Genomic DNA, 12,211 nt, shown 5'->3' with positions numbered 1-12,211 from the left:
AGACATAGTGATTAGAGATGGCTAGAGCTAAAGAGTTAGCCTTTTACAAGGAAAATCCCATGTTTTTGTTCTTACAACCAGATTTATTTAAACACTTACTGGTGATATCTCTATTATTCAGGCACTGGAAAAACATTTGGAAAAACTGTCTCTCTAGCTTTTCCCAATAAATATAACTTCTCAAATGTTTCAAATATATAATACTTTTTTTTGGCTGATCCTGGGGCTTGAAGTCAGGACCTGTGTACTGTTCCTGAGCTTCTTTTGCCCCAAGCCACAGCAGTGTTTCCAGGATGTTATTTTTTGTTTTGTTTTGGAGGGTTTTTGTTGTTGTTGTTATTTGTTAAAAGTAAGAGTCTTACGAACTGTCCTGCCCAGGTTGGTTTTGAACCACAATCCTCAGATCTCAGTCTCCTGAGTAGGTAGGATTACAAATGTGATTACACTGGTGCTTGGCTAAAATAAAAAGCATTTATTAAAATTAAGTAATTTTAATTAGACCATTAAATTTAATAATTATTTCATTACTTCAATTTCATTTATTTAAATGCATTGAGTCAACTTACTTTGATAATTTATTAAACTTTTAAAAAGAAATAACCAAATATATATTGAAAATTGAGTTTTTGAATACCTTTTTTCAATCTCTCACTTAAAGATCTGTAGGTAGTTGTACAAAGGGGTTTCAATTCAACATGTCAGTTTATAAGCACAATGCATCTTGATCAGTGAGACCCTTTCATAATTCACCTTCATCTCTCCCAACCCCACTCATTCCTTTATTTTTCTAGTTCCACTTTCACAAATATACATTGAACATTCTTAAAAAGGGATTTATCTGTATTTTATCAGATTTTTAAAAGATAGTATTTTTGGTTTAAGTATGTAAGCATTGGAGTCTTACTAGCTGGTAGACCAAAAAATTACATATAAAAAGTATTTTTCAGAGTAACTGAACAGCTAGTTTAAAAGAAGTCAACACATATAACTGTGGGTCAAAACCAACATGGACATGTCTCTCAATCTATCTGTTTTCTATAATGTATAGAAATTAAAACTACATGAAAATGTGCCCTCCTGGGTCACACTCTAACCATTCCACAAGGTATTCTCAACCAGTTAGAACTATTCATAAGACAGGGCCATTGAAGCCAGTAGGCCTTTCATAGATCAACCTGTGCTAAGGCCAAATCATAAAGGTACAATATTATCCATAGCTGTGGGAAGAATCTCTCAAGGCAGTGTTACTAGATATTATTAACATATTAATGATATACAAAATATATAGGTCTATACTGCTTAGTTACCTTCAAAGAGCTTTTATATGTATTACCTTACTATGGGTGACTATAACTAGTTAATTATTTTTACTGCATATACTTGAGATATGGGGCATGATGTTTAATATGCATATATTCAAGAAAATGATTGCTACACACAAGCAAATTAATATATTATCTCTTTACAAAGCCATCAGTAGTTCATAAATTACGAATACCATGCCCAGAGTAGTTTATGTGGTACCTTCAGGTCAGTGAAAATAATGTACCAACGGGAAATTCTAGATGCAGTCACTTCAGTTACCAGTCACCCTCAGTAACCAGGGAGTACTGATTTCATGACCCAGTGGATAAGAAAATGCTGCATGCTCAAGTCCCTTGTATAAAATGTGTAATGTTTGCATATAACATTTTCACATCCTCTATCAGCCTTTATATTATCCCTAGATTATTTTTAATAACTACTATCATATAAATGTTGTATAAATAGTTCTTATTGCTGTTTTGTTTGGGGAATAATGACTAGGAAAAAGTCTGTATATGCTCCATATGGACACATTTTTTAAAATATTTTCACTACAGGTGGTTCAACACACAACCCACACATATGGAGGGCCAACGAAATTCTTCACACACATATTAGTAAAAGCTCAGAGTAATAACCTGATCCTTACTCCTTTGATATTTCAAACCTGAAGTGAGGGGTCAAAGATCTAAGTGGAGAACAGAGGGTTGTTTTTATTTTTAGATCATCCAAAATACTAAACTGTTGGTCAGGATGATCCATGAAGATAGAAAAACAAATTCAAACTATGACTAACAAGGCCTGCTGGGTGTGAGTCACCGACCAAATGGAGCAAGGCTTCTAGACCCAAAGGAACGGTCAAGTAGAGAGCTGTGTAATGCATTGGTCGCCTCACACTATTTCAACACCCAGATGACGTCCAGGAGAGCATTCAGGCAGCTCCAAATGGCTTCTCTTTCCTATGAAGGATGCTTTCAGTGACCTTGAGGAAGTTTTTAGAAATACTGGCTTCAGTGCAAACATGAAAATAGTGGGAGTCTAGGCAGCATGGGGCTATGACTTGTTCTAACTTGGCTTCCAGGCCTTACACAGCTTTGCTTCTTGACTGAAGTGACTTTGCAAACAAAGGAAGCATCTGTCCTATGGGTTTCACTTATGTAAACTGGAAAGAAACACTATATAAAATTCAAGATAGCACAAAACGTGTCAAATGAACATATAAATTTGTAGTCTTCTGTCTCTCTTTTCCTTATTGCTACTTAGTATGAAAAGTCAACTGTTCAGTCCCTTGGAACTAAACACTCATATCTCATATCCATAAGATTCTGCAACTCTGACAAATACAATGATAATTTCAATTGGAATTTGCATCTGAGTGTATTATCTCCCTTTTTTGTTTAATTTTCCATAAAGAATGGACTATTTATCTGGTGAATATGCCCACACTACTTGATCTGACCTAAGAACTTTCCCCAGTTAAGGTAAATTGATAATCATATAAACCAGTTCCCATTATAGCAGCTGAGATAGCAGTGAGGACAGATAATAAAGAGATGAAGACAAGGATGAAGTACCCAATTGCTACAGAAAGCACTTGGTGCCAGGGATAGCCCGCCATGTGGCAGCTGGAAGAGAGCTGGTCTCACTTCAGGACTTCTGCCTTCCTTGCTACCCTGTGAAAATCCTCTCTCATGCAAAACAGGGGACTAGCGGGCTCCAATCTTGTCATACTTGGCCACATTCACTGACATTGGACAGAAGAATCTTCCACAGCAACTAAGCTCAGGTCACCACGGTCCCTACTTCTGCTCCCCCAAAATAAAGTAAAGGCATGCCTTTACTTTACTGATTGCATCATTGTCATTTCACTCAAGATCTCCCCCGCTGGTATCATTTTTCCTTCACATAGTTAGTAATAGTTAAATAATAATTGTTGGAAAAAATGACATAGTGCTCAAGAAGACAATGAAAAAAGGACCATTAATGTAAAAAGTGTCACCATCTTGATGATACTTAGATGCCAGACGCTGAGTTGGTTCATAGTTGATAGATTTGTGAAGGCTGTTGTGTTAGCTTTCTGTTACTGTGACAAAATATCTAAGAAAACTAACTTAAAATAAAGATTTATTTTGGTTCATGTTTCAGAAATGTAAGTCCATGGTCACTTGGGTCCACTGCTTCGGACGTAGGTAGTACAGGGTAGGATGGTGGTTGGGAGCATGGTAGAATAGGCTGCTTAGCTCATGGCAGCCAGAAAGAAAAAGAGAAAAGAGGGGGACAGGGGACTTAACTTCCTTCAACAAGGTCCCATTTAACTGGTTATGAAGCCCTTAGTGCATGAAACTGTAGAGGGGCATTGAAGATCTAAACTATAAGACTTATTGTTGCTATTGCACTTGTATTTTGTATGTATGTGTTTGTTTTGTGGCTTGTTTGTTTCAGTCAGTGCTCCCTATCTAGCTAGGCTCGTCTTGAACTCATTGTATAGCTAATGCTGACCTCAAACTCACGATACTTCTGCTTCAGCCTTCTGATAGTCCTAGGATCACAAGTGTCTGGCAGCAGGGCTAACTTGTTCTTGTTTTCTAATGACTTCTCATTCATCCTCAATTCAAGGATTAAGGAGGGACTAGGGGACTGGGTAGTCATCTATCTAGATGATAAGCATTATGGAGAACTAGGGGTTATGGGAATAAAACCCAAAGACTAAAACATCCCATACTTGGATGTCCTTATTTTTAGAACATGAGGAACACATCTTGGAGCATTTACACGGTGTGTCTTCCCTAACTTTTATTAGTCATCAGTTGCCCAAAGCTTAATGACTTAAATTAATAACCACTTATGAACTCATGATGGTTACCAGTCTGAGGATCACTGGATCCTTGGCTTATGTGAAACAGGATTTGAACCAACCTTGGTGGGCCTGGCTCCTATCGCTGGCAGGTTGTATGCTGGTTGGTCCAGGAGAGCCTTCTTCATATGTTTGATGGTTTTCATTGGACTCGACATGATGCAGTAGGAATAAATGGACTGTGTGTGAGTTATCCTCAAGCTGGCTCTAACTGGTTCACAAGGCGCCAAAGAAATTTACAAGTCTCCATGAAGACATCCCAAAATACAACACAAGCTAAATTAGATTAAAAGTGTAAAGAAAGAGGCACCTTCTTGGGGGAAGACCCACCAATTCACACTGTAAGGGCATAGGCACGGGGTTGGGAATTTTTTTCACTACTTTGGCAATTCTTTTCCACGTACCTTTTGATCTTGCTCCTAATGCTTTTACCTTCTGGTCTACTAGTTACAGCAGTATATTGGGAAATCTACAATCTGGTTCTATCTTATATTTTTCCCTACTCTGTTAGGTTTCTTCTGGGTCCATTCAAGAGAGTGTGAAAGATCGAGTGATTGACTCAAGACTGCAGCTGTTTATCACCAAGCCAGGACTCTATACGTGCATAGCTACCAATAAACATGGAGAGAAATTCAGCACTGCAAAGGCGGCAGCCACCATTAGTATAGCAGGTAGGATTGCCCTGAGCGTCTGCATTGCTCCAGGAGAAAATGAAGTTGGCACTATTCCATGCTCTATGGAAATAGGGGAAATTTCCTTTTCTTTTCTCTCTTACTCCAGTCTCCTTTGGGCTATTTTCCCCTCCATAAGGACATTCTAAAGGTGATCTAGACATGGATTTTTTTTTTATGATTTTGCCTCACAAAGTTTCAAATACTTGTTAAAGTGTTGGATAGCAACTGTTAAGAAGCTGTTTTCTTTCTTTCTTTCTTTTTTAATTGAATTTTTTTATTGTGAAAATACCATACAGAGGGGTTACAATTACATGGGCAAGGTAATGAGTACATTTCTTATCAAGCATTGTTGCCTCCTCCGTTGTTTCCCCTTACCATCCCTTCCAATCTCCACCCCCCCAGCTCAGTTCTTTCTATTTCTTGTTTTCCTCCTATTCCTCTTCCTTCTTTCCCTCCTTCCTTTCCCCCCTTTGTCTTTTGTCTCTTTTTCTGTATCTGTCTGTCTGCCTCTTTTTCATCTCTCAAAGAGCAGCTGGCAGACACTTAACATGGTTGAGCCAATTTCCGCGTATCTATTTCTCAAAGCCATTCTTACCTACAAGCATGACTCTTGTAGGTTTTTTTTTTCTTTCCTGTTTTATGTAAACAACAGCAAGCCTTACAGGTATTTTCAAGGAAAAGTGCTGACACATGTGTTTTCTGGGATATTTATGTTGCATTATACAGGTTTATTTTTAAAATTCAAATGTCCCCAAGGCTTCTGAGAACATTTATGGAATTCCTCGAGATGGAAATAATCCATGTATCAGGAAATACCAGGCATGTTATATTCCTAGCAGGTCTACTGTTCAAGGATCAGCCGAAAGGTGATTGGCCTGACATGTAAGGCAAGCGCTGCATCCGACACCAGCTCTCAAAGCCCACTGCTTCTTATTACAGTCTGACTTTTTTGATCTCCTCTGGTGGGGAACTTTCCAGTAATGTCTGGAATTTTTAATTTGAGTTGAGTGAGACCTCAGAGAACTATCTGGGGAGCACTGAACAAGAATGGACCTCTACACAGTGGGCAGAAGACCCCCAAACTAAGCTCCCTTTACCATGTACTTGGGGATACATCTGTCTAGAGAGTCTAGAGGCCTCATATCAGCCATCAGAAATTATTTATCCTGGAGAATGACAAGAGTCTTTAAATTCAAGTCCATTTAACAAGTAATAAAATAATTACTGTTTACATTGCCCTTGCTGTTTTTAATGTAAAAGAACTTTATGTGAAGAGAAAGCATAATACAGAGGGAGTGAGATACTATATATATAGATAGATGAGAGGGAGAGAAAAAAGAAGAAGGAGGGAGAACATTTATCTCTAAGTACTGAAATCTAACCAAATGTTCTGACTAAGTTTATCCTACAAAATTTCATTGCTGATCATTTTCAGTCATTCAAGATAATCCCCCATTTCATGTCTCCTACCATCTCTTTTCCTATACAGAGAAGAAAAGAAGACTTCCATTTAGGGAGTAAATATAATGATGAAGTCTCCAGGTAGGGAAACACGTAACTTCATCTCTTATCTTGGTTGGAACTCAGCCCCTAGATCATCACAGCCCTTAGTATCTCAGCCAGATCTATTATCAAGCCCATATTTATGAGTCTCCCCTGCAACCTCAACAGTGAAGTCTCCCCTTTGTCCCCACTGTGCCCCTGAATCATAACTCAGGACCCCCATTATTTCTCACGCAGCCTGAAGCAACTTCTAGACCATTTTCAAGGCATACAAAAATCAAAGGAAAATTCAGAAGGGCTCACTCAGATCTTCTGCATGTTCAGTCTTGTCATGCTCTTATGGTCACCCTCCTGTGACCAACCTATGTCAGGGTAAAAACATCCCCATAGGGTATATTGCTTCCAGGATTCCCAATAAGAAGTTTAAAAAATTCTTCCTTTTCTATTGGCTTTTTCCTTAATCAATATACCTCTAATCCAAGATTTCAACCCAGAAAAGGAACTGAGAAAAATCTATATCTACTAAAATCTATTCATGTTACTAACCTTCCTCATTTCCACACCATACCAACAAGCTGGACAGGCCAGTCAGGGCTCAGGGATACTTCTTTTAGTGTGGTAGCCTTCAGCGTCCAAAAGTACAGAGATCAGAGAGGCAATACCTTGACTACTATGAGGAAACTTAATAAATGATTCTAGCTACACCATACAAAGGCACATCTATCCTTTGGTGTAATTTGTTTGTTGGTTCATTTTTGTTTTTGTGCTGCTACTGGAGTTTGAACTTAAGGCCTAGGGTGTTGTCCCTGAGCTTTGTTGCTTACAGCTAGCACTCTACCACTTGAGCCACAGTTCCATGTCCAGCTTTTTGATGATTAATTGAAGATAAAACCTCACGGACTCTTCCGCCCAAGCTGACCTCAAGCTGCGATCCTCCGATCTCAGCCTCCTACATAGCTAGCGTTACAGGCGTGAGTTTGTAATTGGCACCTGGCTTCCATTCCCTCCCCCACACACCCCAGGGTATAATCTTTAAGACACTGAAAGACCACAGACATGATTACCTCCATATTATGTAGAGAAAAAAATATCTCTCTTACCCTGTCCTTGCCCAAATTATGATCCTATTCCATTAATAAGTACAGCATCTTCAAAAGATAACACAGTATCATCTGGTGATTGATAAAGAGTCTTGAGGTATAGACAGGTGGTGCAGAAAGGTAATATCTCAGGTGAAGGATGGAGACTGAGCTGTAGAGCAGGGTGAAGGTGGTAGCGGTGCAGGAGGAGGCAAGCGTCAGCAGAGGGGCAGGGGGCAAACAGCAGTCACCTCGGTAGGTGCGATGGTTATACAGTCTAGTATCAGCAAACCCAGTCACAAAGTGGCATAGAAGTCAGTTTTAGAGGTGGAAGGAACATGGAGGCCCCAGAGCTGATCCTTTAAACTGTTGTGGGAAAAGGTATCTTTACAGTAGCTGCTAAGGCATCATCAAGGAACTTGGGTAGAGTACCCAGCAGAAGGAAAGGATTTACCTATAACTGTGACCTCAGATTTTACACTTTCAGGAACTTCATGAGCAGCACCAAAATCTGTCCACATACAGGAAAAATAGTCCATGATAGTGGGGATCAAGTAGGAAAAAAAATTCCCAAAACTTTAGTGTAAAACTGGAAAAGAAAAAAAAAGAAACAGACAGGAGATCTGGACTGGGTACAATCAGAAACAGGCCTATGAGCTGGAAAATTGCTATCTATCTAGTGTTACTCTCTTCTCTAATTTAGGAAAGAAAAAAAAAAGCCCTCCAAGACTCTTCTGTTTAGCTCTTCTTCTCCTTCTCCTTGTTAATTGTTACTAACCATTAGGGGACCTGAGCCTCCTCCACTTTATCCAAAACATCTCCAAATATTCCCCGGCAGATCTAGTGAGGTTTTCTCAAGTGCAGTTGACTAAGTCCTCCAAACTACAAAGGGTATCTGCCATTCATTCTTTCTCCCTTTGACCTGTTCTTGTCAGTTAAACCTGACAGTTAAACCTCATGAAGAATCCTCTGGACTCCCTGAGGAAATTTCTCCTATCCATCAGGTGCTCCCTAGACCAATACTCCAGGAACATCCGGCCACTTGAATGAAAAAGGGGTCCTTACAGCCATTTTAATTCAGGGACATTTCCCACAAACTGGGTCTTAGACTTCCCAAATCTACTGGAGCTTGGGCACTTGCTTTTTTTTTTTTTCCATTTCTGCTTTTGGTCCTTCTTTCCTGAGGTCTCTAGAGGCTTCCAGAAGTCCAGAGCTCCAGTTAGACATAACACTTCTCTTGCCATTCTGCCAACACTTTCTTACTCTGAATCCTGCTGTTTCTCACTTCAGCCTCTCCATCCTCTTCTTCTGTTCTGTAGTCAGTGGCTCTCTCTGTCACAGCTCTTTTTTACACTTGGAAGCTTTTCTTCCATCTATTTATTTACTCATCCCAATAGGAAATCTGGAAATAGAAAGAGCTGGTCTAGTATTTAGGGTTATGTCTAATGATATTTCTAGGGTTTGAAAGACAACAGGAAAGGAAGGTCTTCCCAGTATCCTTCCATGTGCCTGCTTAGATACATGTGTATTGTTTGAGAAATATGATATACTTCTTTCGCAGTGATTTACATTTGCTGTTAATCATCAAAGGGATCAGGAAAACTTTTGGAATGCCTCCTGATGAACCAGGAAGCTGCATTTCCCTTCAATCACAACTCCTAAAGGCTCAGATTGCAATTTACACTCATCAGGATGCTAAGCATTTGGACAGATGCCTTCTCTTTGTCACCAGAGCCCTCAATTCAAGGGCAGAGATCAGCAAGACAGTCTATGACTCCCTGGAATGAGTATTGTACTGGATCAGCCAGAGGTCACCAAAATATATACATGGGTTCCCAAGAAGAATCAACTGTATTTCCTATTTTTAGTGGCAGGAGCAGGTCCTTCCCCAAACAGTGAGGTCCAAAGTTCTAAGCGTGCTTATGCAGTGTAGGGTTGCATCCATCCTCTCTGAGTAGCCATCTTCTGTTCTATCAACATGGCTGGCAACGTCCCTTCTTTGTACTGACCTTCAGGTCTAGGACTTTTGACTTGTAAATTTGCAACTCTATGAATTTGCAACTCATATGAATTTGTATAGTATCACCACAAATGAGCAATGAGAAGTCTGATGTGGCAGTACTGGAATATTCCTCCTGGTAATGGGTCATACAAGTTTACATTCTGTATTTTAAAAGAGATGATGTCATATCTTGAATTTCACAGCAAAATTACCATAGATGACTGAATGTACTGCTGTCTCTCACAACCTTGATTTATCCCAGTGTTGGAGACAATTTATAGGCATATAAAGAATAGAAAAGATCACATGAACTGCTTTAACAATCGGTATTTTAGGCATCACAGGGTAAGCATATTTTTATTAACAAAACAGATACTATACCTGGCAAATTCATGGTGGCTTTAAAGTGACACAAAGTGTTTTGTTTTTCTTTTAATAAAAGGAAAAAGAATAAATGAGCAACAGCCAGTAGCCACACTAAATTGTTACCAGATGTGTTACAGTTAGGCATAAAAGGTAAGCAATCTTTTAGAATCAGGCATCTTACTTGAATTATGGTAGGTGCATGTTTCAAAAGGCAGACAAAGTCTTACTGATCTTTCCCAGTAATTCAAAACATTTTATAAATATGGGTGAGTGTTGGAAATTTTTGGAATTAAAAAAGTATCTAGGTTGTTTTGTTTGGAGCAGGTATATTTATTTATGCAATAATTAATTTTTATAGTTATATTATCTTTAAGTAGTTGTATAAAGGAATTTCCATTCAACAAAGCAGTTTATGAATACAATGCATTTTAATGTCACCCCTTTCAACATTCTTACTTATTGCTCTCAACCCACGCTTTCCCTCACTTTTCTTAATTTTGTTGGATTTTTTTTTACTACAAATCTAGTATTGATGTAAAATATTTGTTTAGTATTTGGCTCCTTCTCTGTCCCCTGACCACCCACTGCCGGAAGGAAGGCAGGAAGGCAGGAAGGAAGGGAAGAAGGGAGGGAGGGGAGGGGAGAGGAGGGGAGGGGAACGGGGAGGGAATAAAAAGAGAAAGAAAACTAGACATTAGACATTGTGGCTCATGCCTGTGATTCTAGCTACTCAGGAGATAGAATAAGTTGGATTGCAGTTCAAGACCAGCCTAGGAAAAAAAATAAATGAGAGTCCCATCCCAACCAACAAGCTGGGCTTTGTGGTTCACATCTGTGATCTCTGATACACAGGAAGCATAGGTGGGAAGATCACAATGCGAGGCTGGCCCTAACAAGAGAAAAAAAAACAAAAGCAAAAATTGGCTGAGGTGTAGGTGAGAGTCAAGAGATCTACTCTAGTGAGCATGAGGCCCTGAGATCAAACTCCAGTACTGCCAACAATTAGAAACAGGAAGAGAAGGACAAGGAGGAAGTGGAGGAGGAACTAAGGTGGGAGAACAGGTGGAAGATAAGTAAGAGGAGGAGAAAATGGAGGAGGAGGAAGAAGGAGGAGTAGAAAAAGGAGGCGGGAGGAGGAAAAACTAGATTTCCTCTAAGAAACACAAATCTAATGAAGGAGAGTATATTCTGGCTCTCTTAGTATAAATCTAGAAATTACCATTCATTAGCTTCACTTATCTTCATGTATTTGCCCTTGAAATAAAGTCTAAGTAGTTCATTTCTTCTGAGGCACTGTGGCTGGATTCTCTTTGGCACTGATTCATCCTCATGATGTTGAATTCTCCTTTTGCATCTTTTTACATATGTGGAAAGATAAGTTCCATCTGTGGCACTAGATCTCTCATTTCAGCTGCTATTAGAATCTGCCTTTACTCCTTCAAATTGCAGACTTTGTCCAGAACTTCCTAATATCTCCTTCTATCTGTTCTTCCTGCACAAGGGGAGATTTGCCCAGAGGTCTGGTCTATGTACATGCCAATGTTCCCAGAAATCCACAGTGATATAGAGCTCCATTTATCCCATGGCATTATCTGTTGTTCATTCTGATTGGCTAAGGAATCCTTGTAGGTCTCTCCCCAATTCAATCATAATTTAAATTCTTATTTCAAGTTACATTTTTCCATTTAGCATTATTATTATCTCTTAGATGCTTAAAATGATAGTCCTAAAGACTAACCTCCCTATTTTAACAAAAGAGAGAGAACTTCCTAGATTTTTTTTCAGAATATAAATAGGTATTAGGTTAGCTATTGTCCAATGACTCCTCTGGTGGTTGGATTATTGCAAATCTTGGACTTACCCTGATATCTAATTTACAGTCACACTTGAATGTGTGATTTCTTATATCTGAATGTACTTCGGGTTATCACAAATGAATGGGCTTCTGTCCTTACGCAGAAGAGGAACTAAACTTTTGAGCTAATTATTGGGTAAAATCATGATTTGTATTGAAAGTGTTTTTAAGTCCACTGTGGATTGCAGAATAGCTCTGAATAATTCAAATTCAATAGGAACCAGCGTTAAAAAAGACTCAAGATTACTTGTGTAATCAGTATATTGAGCAATTGAAACTTGACAAGTACACATAGGAAACAGTGTTATTTTTCTCCAACCATGAGGACTAAGGATAGCTTTTTAGAATCTTATTCCCTAGGGGATCAAATCCATGCAAGCTCTTAAGCACATTTTATAATTTTCAGGTAAAGTTTAAAGGCTGAAAATCACAAACTAATCTATTTTAAAGCTCTTATCTCCAATCCAGTTTAAACATCACTTCTTTGCTCTGCCCAATGCCAGCCAATCTGTCATCCAAGAGAATTAAATGTGGTCCGCTGCTATTGCTCTCCCTCTCCTTCCTTCTACTTTT

General features: G+C 38.9%; 1 protein-coding gene across 6 annotated transcripts in view; it reads left to right on the top strand.

Annotated features, from left to right (window-relative positions):
• The window catches only part of Musk (muscle, skeletal, receptor tyrosine kinase), an 87,529-nt gene that overhangs the window by 49,366 nt on the left and 25,952 nt on the right, over positions 1-12,211 (top strand). For all 6 annotated transcript variants that reach the window (XM_013023267.1, XM_013023265.1, XM_013023264.1 and 3 more), the window contains one exon: positions 4,671-4,830. In XM_013023267.1, the coding sequence (XP_012878721.1) occupies positions 4,671-4,830 (160 nt within the window). The remainder of the gene's footprint in view (positions 1-4,670; positions 4,831-12,211) is intronic.

Source organism: Dipodomys ordii, unplaced genomic scaffold (genome assembly GCF_000151885.1).
Source record: "Dipodomys ordii isolate 6190 unplaced genomic scaffold, Dord_2.0 Scaffold67, whole genome shotgun sequence".
NCBI lineage: Eukaryota > Metazoa > Chordata > Mammalia > Rodentia > Heteromyidae > Dipodomys > Dipodomys ordii.
The sequence above is the reverse complement of the archived record's forward strand: the minus strand, read 5'-3'. Positions and strand labels throughout refer to the sequence as shown.